Source organism: Pararge aegeria, chromosome 20, assembly GCF_905163445.1.
Source record: "Pararge aegeria chromosome 20, ilParAegt1.1, whole genome shotgun sequence".
Classification (NCBI taxonomy): domain Eukaryota; kingdom Metazoa; phylum Arthropoda; class Insecta; order Lepidoptera; family Nymphalidae; genus Pararge; species Pararge aegeria.
This window is the reverse complement of record NC_053199.1, coordinates 4,791,822-4,810,497: the sequence shown is the minus strand read 5'-3', so window position 1 is coordinate 4,810,497 and position 18,676 is coordinate 4,791,822. Positions and strand designations below refer to the sequence as shown.

At 36.1% G+C, this 18,676-nt stretch overlaps 4 protein-coding genes and 1 non-coding gene across 10 annotated transcripts in view; 2 read left to right on the top strand and 3 right to left on the bottom strand.

The window, feature by feature from the left end:
- Positions 1-5,515, bottom strand: part of LOC120632724 (centrosomal protein of 120 kDa-like) — a 29,060-nt gene extending 23,545 nt beyond the window's left edge. For 4 of the 5 annotated variants that reach the window (XM_039902704.1, XM_039902708.1, XM_039902705.1 and 1 more), the window contains exons 1-4: positions 5,404-5,515; positions 5,180-5,327; positions 2,460-2,592; positions 807-917 (exon numbers count right to left, since the gene is read on the bottom strand). In XM_039902704.1, the coding sequence (XP_039758638.1) occupies positions 807-917; positions 2,460-2,592; positions 5,180-5,327; positions 5,404-5,455 (444 nt within the window). In that variant the 5' untranslated portion in view covers positions 5,456-5,515. The remainder of the gene's footprint in view (positions 1-806; positions 918-2,459; positions 2,593-5,179; positions 5,328-5,403) is intronic. The other variant, XM_039902707.1, reaches the window with a different exon arrangement.
- LOC120632920 lies at positions 2,883-3,001 on the bottom strand. The gene has a single exon (XR_005659154.1). It is a non-coding gene; the product is annotated as a 5S ribosomal RNA (ribosomal RNA).
- An 863-nt stretch (positions 5,516-6,378) lies between the features above and the next one.
- Positions 6,379-18,676, top strand: part of LOC120632662 — a 67,061-nt gene continuing 54,763 nt past the window's right edge. Inside the window, exon 1 of one of the 2 annotated variants that reach the window (XM_039902612.1) lies at positions 6,379-6,464. In XM_039902612.1, the coding sequence (XP_039758546.1) occupies positions 6,394-6,464 (71 nt within the window). In that variant the 5' untranslated portion in view covers positions 6,379-6,393. Of the gene's footprint in view, positions 6,465-6,546; positions 6,999-18,676 lie in introns of those variants that run through there. The other variant, XM_039902613.1, reaches the window with a different exon arrangement.
- LOC120632665 lies at positions 7,551-10,060 on the top strand. Its single transcript, XM_039902615.1, has 2 exons — positions 7,551-7,707; positions 8,918-10,060. Exons 1-2 carry the CDS (start codon positions 7,572-7,574, stop codon positions 9,805-9,807), a joined length of 1,026 nt encoding a protein of 341 aa, XP_039758549.1. The 5' UTR covers positions 7,551-7,571; the 3' UTR covers positions 9,808-10,060.
- Positions 7,701-10,515, bottom strand: LOC120632664 (protein ALP1-like). Its single transcript, XM_039902614.1, has 2 exons — positions 10,156-10,515; positions 7,701-8,793 (listed from the first exon to the last, which is right to left on the bottom strand). The coding sequence occupies exons 1-2, from the start codon at positions 10,479-10,481 to the stop codon at positions 7,899-7,901; spliced, it is 1,221 nt and encodes a 406-aa protein (XP_039758548.1). The 5' UTR covers positions 10,482-10,515; the 3' UTR covers positions 7,701-7,898.

The window sequence follows — 18,676 nt, the reverse complement described above, 5'->3', positions numbered from 1 at the left end:
TTAAAAATAAAAAAAACATGCAATTTGTGTTACATCAAAACCACATAAACCTCATTCTGTTTAACACAATTTCCTCTAACAAAACATTTAAGACCTTAGTACATTAATACAAACATACAGTAAATTAATACGTACATTAATTAAGACACAACGTTATGTATGAACGGGCAGCAGTATTCTCTTTGTTACTACTAAATCTAAAATGATCACCAACCCGTCTGCCCAGCGTGATGATCACGGGCAAATCCTGCTGTTGGGAGAGGCCTTCAGTACCAGAGACTTTTATATGCTATTTGTGCATACATATGTACTTTAGTACATAGTATTAAAAAAACATTTGAATGATCCCACAATGTGAGTTTTACATTTTATTTTATTTTATCTGTGGGTTTTGAAGGGTCAGTAACCACACATAAAGCTAATAGTAGGCTGTCTTTGCATTAGTAAATCTATGATTAAACCAAGCTTCAAAACTTCTAAGCTTGATGCCGGATTAACAACATGGCCCTAAAATCTACAGTCTCACAATCGTTTAGTCGTATACTAGTAAAACCAGCGCTCTTGTTGGTATGTTTGTACAATTGGTGAAAAGACTTATCCCAACGGGAGAATTTATACATTATCACCAAGCTGTGTAGATGGGATAACGATCACAGTAGATGGTATATTATTTTTTTCTGGTGGGAGGCTTCTGCCGTAACTAGTTACCACCCTACCGACAAGGACGCGCCGCTAAACGATTTAGCGTTCTCGTACGTTATACACAAATATAACTGTTGACGATTAGTTATTGAACTTATACATACCGGTGTAGGTGTGCTGATTCTATCTTCAATGGAGAGACTCATCAGCAGTTGTGGATGGCAACATTTCCCCTCTGACTTTACGCCGAGCAGTTTGTGCCATGTATGTTTTATCTGTAATTTTAAACTACTGTTTTATCTACCTAAAGCAAGGATTTTTTTAAAGAGAAATAAGATGGAGGGTAAAGTATTTTTTTGAAGTGAAACTTCTTTATCGGGGTTGGAAAAAAATTTAGTGTAACATTTTTCAGTTACGCGTCACATTTTTTCGTTACGCTCCGTCTTTTTCTCGTCCCAACCACGGTTGATTCGAGTTTATTCGAACTTCAAATGCATTGCAAAATTTAAACGGCTGAAGACGTAAGCATATACATATCATAATACTAATGATGTTGTTAACATTGTAACTTCATCGATAGATTTTTCTGTTCTCTCTCCTGTCTTATGTATGGCTCAATGTCAAATGGAAAATATTTATATATCTCCAAATCAGAAGTTGGACGATATTATTAATTTTTTTCTTCTTCCTCCATCTTCGTGCCTCTTTTCTCGGTTGCAATAATGATAAAAAACCGATCTGCATCAGAAAAATCTTTGAAGCTAGTTGAATTTTTGAAAGATTATTTGAATTTTATATATTATTAAAAAAAAGTCCTCAAACATTAACAACAAGATCCGGCACTAAAATTGCTGGAGTTTTTATGGAATGTAAACAATATTTGACGGCCGACTGGCGCAGTGGGCAGCGACCCTGCTTTCTGAGTCCAAGGCCGTGGGTTCGATTTCCACAACGGGAAAATGTTTGTGTGATAAACATAAGTGTTTTTCACTGTCTGGGTGTTTATATGTATATTATAAGTATCTTATTTATATAAAATATTTTTATGCATAGGTATGCATAAAAATATTCTTCAGTCATCTTAGTACGCATAACACAAGCTTACTTTAGGGCTAGATGGCGATGTGTGTATTGTCGTAGTATATTTATTTATTTATATTTATATTTCATATTTCAGTTACCATAAGCCATAATAATAATATTACAATTAAATCAAAGCTGTAATAATCTTAGTAGTAATAAAGTAAAATGACATAATTGTATTATTTGTATTCATGTCCATGATAATAAAAGCCTTTTGTTAAACTTTATCTTATTTAACTTTATTTAACCAGTTTCTGTAAAGTTGCAGTAGATCATTTTTCGAAAAATATAGTCTTTAAGAAGTTTCACTTTTTACGTGTGTACACTAGTACACGCACACAATTTTTTTTAATACAAACACCGACACCTACCGATTCAGCAGTAGCGTGCACTAGGTTTCTTACTAGGGTATGCATATAAAAGGAAAATTGCATAATATGGCAAAATTCCTCTTCCTATACGAACAATACATCAAATTTAGGGTAGGCAGTGATTTTGTGCATGTATGATTTGCACGCCACTGCTATTAAGCGTACCGGTACGATACCGATTATTTAGAGGCAGAGATAACCTTGTAGCAGCCAGACAATGCTGCTTACAATGAAGTCGATTTCCTGACACTAGGAATTTCTGTACTGACAATTGTGAACAGCAAAACTCAGTGTTTAAAAATTGTAATACCTATTATTTAGAACTTATATAAATATGTTTTTTTTTTTTGTAAATTAACTTACATCAACAACCTTATTGGACGGGCAAGGCTGTGCGCCGAGGAGACTCAGAAGCAGGTAGCCAACTTTAATCTTTCTCTCCTGAGTACCAGTCATATACACCTCTATTTTAACCGGCACATTTTGTACCCGCAAGCTGTGGATGATAAATTTATAGTAATAAAACTAGAAAAAAAATTTATTTCGAACATGAGTTTGTTAATAAATAACATACAAAATTTTAACCTAATGTTAATAATAATCCCTAAAAATTAAAACTTAAAACTATAACAGCATGTCATAGGTTGAAGTTTTAGCTTTTTGTTTTTTAGCTTTGGATTTGTCCGCACTTGCATCACACTACAATGGTCAGGTACTGACAATTAAACTCGTCTGCACATAGGAATTCAACAAAAGAACTTAAATTTTGTTAAAAAAAAAGCAAAAAGCCAACATCACGCGGTGTTCCCAGGCGGTCACCCATCCAAGTACTGACCGCGCCCAATGTTGCTTAACTTCGGTGATCGGACGAGAACCGGTGTATTCAACATGGTATGGACGTTGGCGATAGTTAACTCGAAATAAACAGTCAAAATATTATTATAATCAGTTAACTATAGTCGTAAAAATGTAATAGGCCCGTTTTGACATTTGTCATCGCGACGTAACTAGTTATGGAACTATAAGACTCTGTACTCGATACTCACGATAAATCAATTCAAGTTTGTATCAGTACTTGATTGATATTATTATGTATTGTAAAGTGTTCGTTCGTTCAAAGTATTCCTTTAACTTCACAACCAATACGCGTGACTGGCTGTTGATTATACGTCCACTTTTCAACATGTTGAAACAGAGTTAGTACTATATAACAACAAACACAAAAATCGAGTCAAATCACTATGTTTAATTTAATGTCCAAAATAGAAGAGCCAAAGTTAACGTAATAGTAAACAATTTATATCAAACTTAAACGAGCGCACAGTCAACTTTACAAGATGAGGAACGAAAAACTGCGCAGTGCGCGCGGGGACGCTTAAGTCATGTGCCGCTTGGTCAGATACATCATCTCAGACTCATTATTTAGAACCCATTTTGAGAACCAAGCTTATTCTTTGCAGTAAAGATAACTACACAATATTTAATTTCGATATTCAGTAAAAAAATGGTTACAGCTCTAGTATAAAAAAAAAAAAGACTGAGAACGTAACTGTTTTCGGAACGTTTCGCAACAATTATAAATTGCATGCTACTATGAAGTAAGCGCAAAAAGAATACTCGCGATATATTCTTTCATATTATTTAACGTCCCAAAAAAATTTACGTATTTTTTAAAACACTGTATGTAATTGATTTTTATTTTTTTGTTTCTTTCAGTTTCGTTCCAAGTTACATTCTATGGTCTTGCACAAATGTCAAAACGGGCCTATTACATTTTTCCGACTATAGTAAGATTATAACTAAATGTGTTCAAAGAAAAATATTATTTCAAATAATTATTTATTTCAAAATTATAAGATAGATATCCGTTTATAGATAGATCGACCTTTCTAAAAGTATAAAATATAATTTGCAAAATGCTTAGTTTGATTTTGCAAGCTAAACTGTATGTGAGGTTAGCAACTACATAATGAGTCTAAGGAGACCTATACTAGAAGGGTTACCCTTATAGTACAGGTCTCCTTAGACTCCACCTTTTAGGTGAATCAGAAAAGTTGAGAATTGTACTTGGTGACCATCTCTTGAAAGGCAATGTTCAGTAGTAATAGATATGAATAATATGTTACAGGTAGAGCATGCAACAAGCCAGTCCACTACACTATTTGGATATTTCAGATGCTCCCAGATTGCTATCCAGACAATTTGGATATTGCTGTCACAAGTTAAACTATAATATGAATAATATATGATTAACATTTCTATTGAGAAGGGTTGAAGCAGTATTCCACAACACTGGCCTAGTGCACATTGGTGGACTCACTGCTCCACAGCCTAAACCCTTCTCATGTGTGGAGACCTGTGCGCTGCATTGAGTCTGATATTATGATGGGTTGATATAATGAACATTTTTGTGATGTCTTTTTGTAACAAACAAAAAATATTTATTATCAACTTAACCCCATTCAGTTTCAACTCTTCAACATAATAATGTTAAAATGTAAACACACATAACAAAAGTTGTAAGCTGAGCGATAGAAGTTAAAGTAATGTGCTTAAGATAGCCACAATAAATGACAAAGATTTTATTAATACACATTTACCAGAATTAAATCACAAAAATCACCAGATTATTGGAATAAAGAGATGATAAAATATCATTTTTTTGTCGGCCTTCTACCTATTTAACTATTTCGTTAAAATATTACGTAAAGCGTAAATAACAGGCATCCATAAAATAAGTAACTAATTATCAAATTGAACCTGATGCCAAACGGATATCCAAACTATGGGTCGGATGCTCTAGAGTGAAAAATGCAGATGTAACTCTATTTGCGTTTTTCAGTCCACAAGTCCCTACCCCCACAAGTGAACAAACAGAGAAACCTGACTTTTGCGAGGTTTTCTATATCCCACAGATTTCTATATCCCACAGTCTTGATTCTATAGGTTGAGATGATGATGATGAACAATAACTATGACAAGCTGTTACTACTACAGGTAAATCACCCAAATATGTGCCATTTTATATGTTATATGCTAAATTATAAATATTCTATTACATATTTAACTACAATATATCGTACCTTCTAAATCTCCTTTTATCTGCCTCCCAAACTAGTTCAGCGTCAAATGCCGGTGCATGAGATGGCACTACGGGATCCGTTTCTAACATATATCCGTTTAAAGAGCCACTTACTACAAAGGGGCTCTTTAGAAAACCAAAACCAAGTCCTGCAAAAAAAATTGCAATGAAAACCTAATGTACTTTGCATTTCTACTTTAAACGTTCATTCAAATACACGTTTACCTTCCTTAACATTAAGAACTATCTGAATGGTTGGTCCTCTTAATTCATCCATTAATACTTTATTTTAAAAATAAGACAAAATATTTAAATTTCTAACAATATCACAACGTAAATAAACAATTCCAAATTCAAAATATTATTGAAATCTGACAGTATCATGCACTGACAGACTCAGAGCGATGTTGCCACTTGTTTTATTTATATAAAAAGTATATGAATGCGTTCAATTTATAAAGTCTTACATAAATATTTTAAGCAGCAAAATATGAAACCTGTTTAATTGGGGCCCTAATATTAAGTAACATAAACGAAGTTTGTTGAGTAAATTATAAGTAAATTGATCCAATTTTTTAACTCTTTCAGCACAAATGCAATAAATATTTTAAAGCTTAAATTAGCTAAATCGGTCTAGGCGTGCTGAAATTTTAGTTAGATCAAAGAACAGATATATATTTATGTATAGAACTATTTAAAAACTAATATTTATTCATTGTCATTTCTGTGAGGCAAATGTCCTATACATTGGTCAAAAATCTATAAACAGTAGTTATTAAAATTAGATTTGCTAATGAGATATTTTTATTGTTAAATATAATCGATTTTAATCATATGTTACTTGAAAGTTATTATTTGTTAGTCTCAGGTTTTGATGAATTTTGGTCATCCTTATCGTTTTACACATCCCGGAAATCAATAGGAATAAAAACAATCAAATAATGTGTTAAATCATTATATTTATTTCAACAATCATGTTCCATTTTAGTTAATTACTATGTTTTTTTATTCCCGGTTAAAAATTAACTTAGGTATTGTGAAAGACAACATCACGTAGGCAATAAAAGGGGAAATGATTTGATTGATTGTCTTATTTCATTCATTCATTTGACATAATACAAACAGATTTCGCATTTCTTTTAAGTTTTAAAGTGGTTACATTTGATATTGTAGGTACATAATATTAATTTTAATCTCATTCAGGAAAATAATACAATGAAGAAATTTATAAACGAATACAAAGCGCTGCGAAGTCGCTCATTAACAGAAACGTCAAACTCAAAAAGGTAAATAAACAAACGGCTTAACTACCTCGCATTTTATAAATTGAACTAGTACGGTATTACGGAAATTGGAATTAACGTTTATGGAGTTAGTGATTTAAAAAAAAGAGTACAGTTGTCGACTGCGATGCTAGTAGTACAATCTACTGAATAGGCTGAACTGGTAGGCGCGAGTCCGGTACTAAAGTACTCAGCAAGCGTGGATGACGAAGTAAATCACCGGAGCGCGACGAAAAGTAATTTGTACAAAAAACCAAACTCAACTCATTGCGATTGCTGTAGTATTCGTGATGTTTTGTCTGACCGCACAATATATCGGCAGTCATTGCAGCTAGACGTTTTTTTACGTCGCACTTTTAATTCGCTTTTCGCCGGTACTGTTCCGCATGCTTCTCGCGGCGAGGGACTTTCAGTTCTAAAAAGTTTTTTAGATAGTCAAGTGCCGTGTACTCGGGTTGGATGTGCAATTAGTTTGGATACTTATTATTTTAAAGTGGCATCGCCGCAAGAAATGGGTGTTTTCAAATGGTTACGCCGGTAAGTACCTATCTTTATATACTTACCTACATTTTTATGTTAAATTCGTCTCCTAGACCTTATTATTCATATTCCTGTATCGACATAATTTTCCGTCGAAAATTATTTTTCTGCCTACTAACTTTCAAGAGCACAATATAATTTGAGACCAAGAGAAAAGTAGTCCACTTACCTAGTAGGTACCTTCCTATATTATACATTGAATTTTTTTGCATGCGATAGTCGCAAATGAAGTAAAAGCACTTTTTAAAATTTTATGTAATGCTACCTGAATTCTGTAAATGTTACAAAGGGAATATTAAGGCTCAACTCACACTGGCGCAGAGTCGAAGCGACGCGACGCGTCATATTTCTCCGCCTAAAGCATATTCACCTTTATTGTTCTACTATTTAAGTACAAATTTGTGCTATGTAAATATGGAAGCGCGCGTCGACGCGCGTTGACGCGCGCATTCGCGCTCCGACGCTCGGCTGGAGTCGAGCGGATTCGCGAGTCGCCGCGCGTACTCAGGCGCAGTGACGCGTCAGACGCCGACCACAACGGACGGACGACAGTGCTGAACTACGACGACAATGGACGAAGATGAAAAATTAATTTATTTAGTACAGAAGTATGATTGTCTGTTTAACGTCAAGGCGAAAACCTACAGTGATAAAAATTGTAGGAAAAATGCCTGGCAAAAAGTAAGCGGTGAAATGCAAATTTCTGGTAAGTACTATATAATTATTATTACATTTAGGTACAGACGACAGCACGTCAAACGTAACAGTTTGACCTTGAGCTCGTATTTATTCCGTTCGTGCTAATGGCGGCTTTCGTAGTGCAAGTGTTACACTTGACGTGCTGTTGTCTGTACAAAACACACACAGTTATATTTACGTAACATTATGATCACTTCTTTAACATCGTCTGATCATTTCAGTTTGCCATGGTACTGCCCCATGCTCGGATATAAAATAAGATTTGAATGTCTCTCTGATCACCATGGCATTTGTCATAGTATGGTAATCGACTGACCGTATATCTTGTAATATACTATCACTTGGCAATTCCAAGTTTTCGAGTTCGTAATTTTCTCTTACGTAATTATGCAAACATGTGCATGCAAGAATCATAGAATCAAGATGCATTGGTTGCATTTTTATTTTTTTTTGAAAAACCTCAAATTTTTGTGTCAGAATTCCGAAAGCACTTTCTACTAAGCGCCTTGCTCGGCTTAAGCGATAATTAAAAATTTTCTTATCATGATTGTCAGACACCTGATTTCCAGGATATGGTCTCATGATGTGTTCGGACAAGGGAAATGCTTCGTCTCCTACAAAAACAAGTGGCATTTCCTCTATCATACCTGGCAACCTTTTATTAGGCGGTATACCAATCGTATTATTTTGTAATCGTTGTCCAAATTTAGAATTGTTTAATATGCCACTATCGCTGTTACGTCCATATGCTCCGATGTCAACAATAATGAATTTGTACTTTGCGTCAACAACAGCTAACAAGACAGTACTAAAATATTTTTTGTAATTGAAGTACAAACTGCCGCTATTCCAGGGAGCTCTTATATTGACGTGTTTACCGTCAATTGCCCCTATACAATTAGGAAAATTCCATATGGTTCTGAACTCCTCCTCTATTTTAGTCCATAATTCTTGTGTTGGCTTCGGCATGACAATTGGCTGTAAATGTTTCCATATTGCTGCGGAAACTTCATGTACAATTGTTAAAACAGTGCTGTATCCAACTCGATAACTTTGAGCTAAGGCTTGAAAGCTAATTGCTGTAGTCATAAATCTGTAACAATTAAAAAATACACATATAATAATACATTTTATTGAATTAAAATAAGAGTTACAATTGTTTTGTGTTACGATAATTGTTTTGTGTTCCTAAAAATTATTTTGTGTTCCTTTTTCAGAGGCAGAGTGTCAAAAGCGGTGGAAAAGAATTCGAGATTGTTACAAGAAAGCAATTAGGCTAAGACAGTTTAAGAGTGGTTCTGCTAGATCAAATGATAAGCCAATAAGATTTGAAAAAGAATTGGAGTTTTTAAAACCATACTTGCAGAACAAACCACAGACGTCTAACTTAGAGAGCTCCGAAGAAAATGACGTAAACACTGATACCGACACAAACTTGTCCGTTGCGTCGCCATCTCGACCCGAATCACAATTATCCAGTCATTCCGATACTACTCGAAAGAAGTCACAACCACTATCACAAATGTTATTCGCACAATATTTGGAAAATAAGAAAACAGAAGAAGATCCAACGGACACTTTTTTTCTCTCTATGTCCAAAACGGTTAAACGGATGCCAATACAAATGCAAGTGCTACTGAAACGACAGATATTGCTTTTAGTAACTGACGCGGAAATAAAAGTTGCTTCGAATGAAATGTGCACCTTTCAACCTGAAACAACTAATATCAACTCAACGCAAGCAAATACTTCTTCATCCATCGGCTATACAACAGAACTACGAACCGAATCAGAAAGTCTTCAGCTACAATCTAATTCCACTAACTGTATTTCTAATTCCAACACTTATAAAATGCAGCCAAATACCGGGTATTATACAACACAGCTACCAACCATTTATACTCCTTCTAACACATACTCAATGCAGTCAAAAACGTCATCCAGTAGCAACAGCATAATCCCTAATCAGTTCGAAAATAGCACTTCTTCGAGATATCGTGTGGAAGATCGTATGGAAGATCTCGACCTGCCACCTTCACCATACATACCATTGCCGATTGGGACGACGACGCGGCAACAAAGGGATGGTGATAATGACTACAGTTAATGACGTTATGTATGACTGATTTAATGCCATGATTTACGGTATAAGGGACGGTTCTCCAAAAAATTATAAATACTTATTTTTTGTCATACCTACGCCTGTACTTTCCGGAAATAATGTGATGTAGATTTTAGCTTAAAATTATGTGATAGGTAGATATGCATGGTATCAGTTTTCGAAGAACTGTCCTTGTGTACTTAATAATGCGCGTAAAATTAAAGATAAATAAATCTATGTAAATTAAAATAAATGCTTTTGACTCTTCCTAATCAATTTACATTTTTTATTTTTATTTTAATGCTTTAGAATAGAATAGAATGGAAATCTAAGCTAGCTTAAAAATGTACTTACCTCAAGCATATTGATATCCGCTCTTCAACGGAAATAGGTATTCTTAAATTTGTTTCTTGCTTTTGGATGTGAGGCCTCAAAATATTTACCAAATTTTCAAACTTATCTAAACCCATTTTATAATAATCATAAAAATATCTTGGGTCCAGACTTAAATCATTACTACAGAGTGTTCTGAATTCGCCAAGTATATGTCTTTTCTTCCATAACTCGTGAACCCAAAATTTTCGTTTTATTTTTCTATCCTCAGCTGCTGATGTAAATTCACTTTCTTCCTCTTCAGCTTCTGATATTAGAGCAATCATGATAAGATCGATATCAACCATTATAATACTGTCGAGCGAGCACCATTCACGAATGTTCGAAAGTCTCTGAACTGGTTCCGTCACTACGCGCCGTCGCGCACAATCGCGCGTCGCCTCGCGAAGACGCGCGTCGCCTCGCGAAGGCGCGCGTCACCGTGCAAAACATGACGCGTCGCGTCGCTTCGACTCTGCGCCAGTGTGAGTTGAGCCTAATAGCGTCATAGGTATATATAATATACCTAGTTACAAAAGCTTAAACATCCGACAAAGTCCACACTCTTCTTTGAACTAGCCGCGCCGCGCGGCCGCCCGCCAGCCGCCTTGAAATCACTTTTCGATCTATCGTCAATTATAACTGACTAAAAATATACCTACATAAGTAGGCCGTACATATGAATTCGTGTATTTTCTAGAGTAAACTGTTTTTTTCCGTATCTACCTATTTGTATTAATAAATTACAACATAATGAAACAAACCACCTACCTACGCTTGAAACAATAACTCGAAAATGACAAATCGTGATCGTCTACTGTGGCTAGGTGTTTGAATTGACTAAAAAGTTAAAAGTTTTGAGAATGTTGGTTTTACCAATTATGTACCTTCCCATAAAAGTATTGCCAATAATCACCTCGCTTGGCAGGCGGGTTGGTGATCTCGGTGCAAGCCCTCTCGCACCGATAACGGTGCTGCCCGTTACCAGTCAGTGGATTTTAGACCAGCTGTTATAGAATGGTTGTACCGCCACTACTCTGTTGTCGTGGCGGTAGTTGAAGGGCAGATTGTGTTGACGATTGGCGAGGGTGACCTATAACAGTCTCCCCTTTACACCCCTTCATCTAAGTCTTCCAACAGTGTGTGTGCCAGTGATGACTTACGGATCTGAAACGTGGTCGCCAACTATGGGCCACATAAGAAAACTCAATCAATCAGCGGGCGATGGAAAGAGCTATACCTATTAGGAGTATCTATCTGTTCGTGTTCAAATCAGAATTCAGGAGATCCGTAGAACTAGAGTTACCGGCATAGCTCAACGAGTCTAGAAGCTGAATTGGCAATGGGCGAACATTGTCATTTAAAACAAATAAAATAGTAACCTGGTTAGACCAACCCCTTCCGCAGGATTTTAAATAATTTAGTTAATCCTTTATACTATAATAGGACTTTTGTAAAAGCTAACTATTTACACCAATTACTGACTAGCGCACTATTCTTGCACGACTTTTCTGTGATGACACGCCCCCATGCAACGAGACTGCGATATATTGCAGCGACAGATTGTATGTGTGAAAACATAAATTTTTGAGACGATGCAATGGATCGCTGCGATCTGCGCGCAATCGATTGCTGTAAATGGGAACCTTAAAGAGCGTATCCTTTTGAGTTAGGTACCCCCTTAAAATGTAACGCTAATCGATTAGGCCATGTTGGCGTGTCATTGACCCAAGCCTAATAAAATTCGCCAGGCCACCTGTTAAATGGCGCTAAGAATATCGAGGTGTCAAAGGCAGATCAAAAAGAGCTATCCATATCTACTAAAGGGCATCTATTTTAACGTAATTATTACGTTAAAACTTATCTTGCTATTCATCAGGCAGGTGTTTTATTCCATAATGTTCATGCTTGCAAAATGCAGTTCGATTCTCGAGCATCCGACATCAAACATGAAATTAGTTTCAACAAGACCCTAGAAAACCCCACCATAACTGTCGTTTTCTACAGGACGTTTTTTACACGCTTTATATTAGCTGCACCTGTGTGATTGTTATTATATTGGTATGTTTGTATCAGAGTCCTTTGAACTTGATTTTGACCTTCAAATGGTCTGATCTCGTTCAAACTTTGTAGATATACCTATCGAGGAATGATGAAAATACACTAATTTGATAAGATTATTCCATTTTGCAATTTGCCAAATAAGATTTTTATTAATTTTCATGTAGGTAGGTACAGTTGATAAAGGCAGGAATGATGTTAATTTTAATTTCAAACCATTAACTTCTCTAATAATAACTTCTCTTCTCTAATATTAACAAATTTGACGGTGAATGGACAACCGATTAATTTTGCTCTAATAAAATTAATAGTTTAAGAAAAACTAAAAATCACGCCTTTATAAATAAACTAAACTTTTAAAAGGTAGAAATGAAATTGGTTTGATTTTTTATACCGAGCGTGTTTTTTAGTTTATTGAAATATATATATGTATTTTTTTAATGATAATGCAGTCTACGATAGTAGTGGGCTAACCTATTAGGGGTATGGCAGTTACATTCAACCGATAGATTTTTAATCACTTTGCGGCACGTCGATAGGGTGCTAACTACGCACGGCCAGCTAACCAGACCACCAGAGTTAATCTGTACCTCACACCAATTTAGATAGCCACGGCGGCAAGTTGCCATCAAATAACACCCAAACCGTTATTATACATTACGTAATTGTAAGTGGTGATAGCCCAGTGGTAAGGACTTCGGTTTCACTTTCGGAGGGGCCGAGTTCGAATCCCAGCATCTCTAACTTTTCAAACTTTCGCTTTAAGTAATTTAAATAACACTTGCTTCAACGGTGTTGTAGGAAAACATCGTGAGGAAACCTGCGTGCCTGAGAGTTCCGTAGGTATATTGTGCTCAAAGGCGTGTGAAGTCCACCAAGCTCTGCTGGGCCAGCGTGGTGGACTACGGCCTTAACCCTACTCATTTTTGGGAGGAGACCCGTGCCCTGTAGTGGGCCATTAATGGGTTAATATGATGATGAATTATATCTGCCAACCAACTTGAAATTAACCAAGTTGGAAACTTAGGTTTCAGAATGCAAAGTGTGGATTCAACAGCTTATTTGACACATCAGCAACTTGCCACAGCGTCTTACTAAATTTGGTGTCAACTTAGATATATAATCGACCTGCGGAGAAAACTCCAAGATTATAAATCCAGAAAGGCTTTGTTATGAGTTCACAGAGCTTGCGACTCATCTAGGAGGGCCCTCAATTAGATGCAATAATGCTGACAACAACACACAACAAGACAACATTGCGAACTTCTGTTGGAGATAAGGCGCCACTTTTAATGTTTTGTTGACGTCACATAAATGCAGTCGGTAGCTAAACGCTCTGCAACGGCGTGGAAACGTGATTATCACGCGGTTCGTTGCGTACACGAACCGGTTCAGAAATAGAGCGTTGTGGTGACTGTACCGGGAACATTAATATCTAACCATTAGAATGTTTTTTTCAAATACATCATCATCGATAGAAAAACATTTTCAGAATTAGTGAAAAAAGCAAGGCAGCATGTCAAGCAGTGGACGTTTTTGCATTTTGAAAACGAGGAATCAAGAAGTTTGTTTTGCATACATAAAACATTCGACCGGTCGAAAGGCCAAACATTGATCCTTCCGATTGGCTGACATACTTACGTAGCTAATTTGTATTAGTTCGCCACATCCGCTGTGGCTGGCAAACTGTAATAGGTACTTACCCTAAAAATCAATAGCCTTATTGGACCCAGTCAACTTGAAATATCAGACCGGAAGATATCCGGTTATCAGTTTATTCGGCGTGCAAAAATACCCACTTGCGTGCTTTGTGGCATGTGGGCTACGTAATTAACATTGCAGTTTTGAAGTGCGTGTTATCAGTAGGTAAATAAACGTGTTTAAATTAAAGAAACAATAATAATTAAATAACCTATTAATTAGACATTACAACGTTAGTTGAAAACGGGCTTTCAGAGCGTATTTGGTAGCGATGATTCTTCCTTGGTGTTGGGTATACAGAAAATATAGGTATATAAGGAAGGTATCCGCACGTACACACACGCACACACACACCCACACACACCCACACCCACACAGGAATACACACGCACACAGACATACCCGCATAGACACATACATGCATTCACACACACACACACACACACACACACACACACACACACACACACACACACCAAAACACACACTCTAGTACATACGCGCAAATCTGAATACCCCTGACCTGGGCATCTAAATACGTGTACATGCTAACCAATACCGATAGTATAGTAGATAGATAGATAGTATAGTACCCATTTGACAGATATTATGTAGCTTTGTGCTTTCTTATTTATTACACTCAGCTTGACGTTATAAATGTGTATAAGTAATGACATAAATAGTTGTTTTCATAATATCTTGTCTCTGCAACATACTATTACGAAGTTCAAATACACAGCAAACAAATGTGCATTGTAAAATTTTAACCACCGTTCGGTAACTACACTTCACTCGACCGAAACCGAGAACAAACGTGAGAATGTTAGTTCTATTGTTGTTTACCGAGCTCCTCATTTATGTCTCATGCGCTTTTTAAATACAAATCAGGTTGCATTTTTTGATAAAAACATAGTAGTTTATTTTCCAGGTTACACCCTAATTCACACTTACAACGACTCACTGCCTTAGAGGAAAGCTGGAGGTTGGTGGGAGATGCTTGAAAAGCCCTATTGCAAAGAATAAAGATAACAGACATCTTGGAACCTCTTGACATATTTTCTGATTTACATCTAAAATCCATCAGTTAAGAGTACGAGTAAAAAGGTCATAGAGGAATGCCAAGAAGGGATTTTCGATCCCAAAAAAAGATGTTTGTTACTCAATCACGCAAAAAATACTAAACGAAATGAAATTTGGCATGCATGTGTCCTTTGACATGGAAAAGAATATAGGCTACCTTTTATCCCGATTCCTTAATTAGTTCCCGAGGGAAAATTGAAAATTGTTTACGAGCTAAGCCGCGGGCACACAGCTTTGAAATTGGATATGCATGTGACCTATCCTATGAAAAAGTACATGTTCTTTTTATCTCTCAAATAGTTCCCGTGGTAGGATTAAAAGTTGTTAATGAGCGAAGCTTTAGACCCAATTCTGAAGTCCGCGAAGACGAAGTCGCGGGCAGAAGCTAGTATATAATATATTTTCTATTCTATTCCGAATTTTTAAGTTGACAAAATCTACATAAAGGCTAACTACGCGACGCCGCGGACTGGTAAAAGCTAGGTCAAATTAATATGACATTCATCAATACTAATTAACAGTCCTCCGCTGGGCTAAAGGCCTCGCCGAACAAGAGGTTTTTCGCATAATTACCACGCTGGGTAGACGGGTTGGGGTTCGCAGTAGACGGTAGTAGTAGAACAGAGAACGCCGCTGTCCGTGCTCCGTTGTATCCGCCGTTACACGCCTCGTACGACACCCGTGGGAATAGCAAGGGTGGTGATGATTATTCTGATCTGTCGTCGCAAAACACCAAAATTCATGCATTCACGCCAATGATCTTAAGTCAACCGTAGAAGGTACATTGTCGAGGATCTGTTTGGTGCGGAGTGTAAAGATTGAAGAAATTATAAATTACACCATACAGATTCTCCTACTTTTCGCGGAGTATATAGCAAAGTAAGCTTAATTTTCATAAAATACCATGAACCCAGCAAATACAAAAACGAGACGATCGTTTTCGAAAATAACTTCCACATAATATTACTTAGTAAATGAGGCATTTTTACACTTCTATGGCCTATGAATGCGGTGGTTAGTCACGTAAATGTAGGTTTCGCCGTCTGTCTACGGTCTAGTCGGTTTAAGAGAAAACAACGTTGACTACTGTAGTTAATTGAGCCTGTGAAACAATAAACTTAAGTACCTTTTTAACTGCCAGTCTTCAGTATTTCGATATATTAGCGCGATATTTATTATTCATAAAATATCATGTAGGTAGCGAACGAATTTGCGTGCCGCAACTATTTTAAATATAAGCCAAAACTAAATTTAATAATGTTTAACCCTAAACGTAACACGGCAGATGGCAAGGTGCCTAAAATGGCTTCGAATCCTCGAAACATGGATTCGTATGGTGGTACCTCACTTTTGTTAATTTAGTGCGAGTGCAATGAAGTAGCTGCTTAGAAACCAACAAGAACAACTGTTCTTAGTAATTTTTTTTTTTTTAGTATAATCCGATATTTTTTTTCCTTTTTTTTTCGCAAATGATTAAGCTTAGTTGTCGTGGTGCACCTGCCTGTAATTTTGCAAAGTATCGCTGTAAGTACCGCATGCTTAGTATCCAATAAATATATCTCTTTCTTTTAAAAGTATATACATTTTCTAATTTTTTAGTCAGCAGGTACACGGGAAAAATTCTGAAACCACTGCGTATTTTTGTTTTGTTGGTTCAGTATCGTTTATAGAACATATTTCAGTTTATTTGTAGTTTCGATTTATAGCACGGTTATTCTAGATGACGTCATTAAAAAAATCACTGCCAAATTGGGAAATTTGTGACCACGGTACTTAAAAATGCGACCAAGGGTGTCGGTTTTCAACTTTTTTGATAAATGTCTATTAGTACTTACCAAAGTGTCATGGATGATTTCCTTATTTTTCCCAGGACTGGTATTAGTTGGCCTCTCGGCTGGTACCATTTAATCGTCAAGTTTTGGGATACACTATATATATATGTAACTAAAAAGTACGCAATAAAAATATTGTTTTCATTATATGACAGGAAAAAATACGTATATATCCGATATAGTTTCGGACAATTTGAAAGGCCGGCGCATATTTCTTATTATAATTTACGTGCCACGATATCGGATCTAATGTAATTGTTTCGTAATTGAACAACTGATAGACTGTATTGCTATAGAATAGGCGATCATAATCGTCTACCTCCGTAATATGAATAATGAGAAGATAATTCTTCGCAGCTCGAAATGAAATGAGGAAACACAAGAAGAAAATTAATCCGTGTAACGCTCTAAATAGATTTTAATCTCTTGCATTGGCCACCCATTTTTGGCTTGTCATTAATCTGTTAAAGAATTCGAAACTAGATTAGTCTTTACTGGACAGCTAGTTTTTTTGTGACAGAGGAGCTCGTTCGGGGAGTTACTATAGCCATGCTTATTTCTGCCGCTAAGAATATATATGTAAGTGTTGTTAATATATATATTAGTTTATTTTTATATTTATTTAATAATTATATTATTTACTTTTTATCTATTTGTGTACACTAGTTTATGTATTAGCATGTAGTTATTCGCATGTATGTATTTTAATATTTGTACCACCAGCAGTCTATTCTCCTCTTCTTTTTTTTTTCCTAATTCAAAGGTTGCCTGGCAGAGATCGCTATTAAGCGATAAGTTCGCCTTTTGTATTACTACTTCTTTCGATATGTTTCTGTTTTTGTTATATTTTATATATGTGTTGTGGTATACAAATAAAGAGTTTAATAATAAATAATAGTAATAATAAGGAGATCTGTTTCAATGCAGTGTTCCGGTCTGAAAGTGTGGTTGCCGGTGTAATTACAGGCCAATGAGGCTTAACGTCCACCAAACCTACCAACGGCCAGCATGGTGGACTACGGTCTAAACCCTACTCATTGTGGGAGGATACCCGGGGCCTAGTGGGCCGGTAATGGATTGATATAATGACGATTATGAGACTCAACGCCTACGGTTTAAATTGATAGACACAGGTCGGCATGTTGCAGGACATACTCCTTGAATGCCCCTTGAAGTGTTGCTCTTGCTCCATCGACCCGCACAGGTAAAGGATAATTGTATACACCGAATTAATCTTCTGTCAAGAGATAAAATTTACGTCTTCTTGCTAAAGCACTGCAACAGGGTATAGGAGATGTTATCCCCTGTTTATTATTACTCATTTTTTTGGATATGGTTTCTTGGGTGGAAATAATATCCAAATAATACTCTCCGAGCATTGGCTCTGACAGTTGGTAAAACTGTAGGGAAAGACAAACATTAAGTTCTCTCCCTGGGGAGAAAATTGTCTCTTGCACATGGTAGCCGTGCTGAGCCGTAGGTGCGTAGTGTTACAATAATTTTATAAAGTGGGTAAATAATAAAACTTTTGATAACTATACATTTATATTGGCCAGATATTTTATTAAATTGATTAGGTTTTTTACAAATATGCTGATAATTATTATTTAATTAATAAATAGTTTCCAAGAAACATTTAAAATTATATTTGATAAATACGGATGCATTTTCGATACACTTCAGTCCTACATGGACTCGAACGGTGCAAAGATACCTCCCGGTTTCGTCGTTTATCGTTAGACTCATTTGCCTGTGGTCATAGAACTAAGAACATACAGAAACACTGTACACGACTTACAGTTCCGCTAAAAAACAATTCCGCTTTTGTA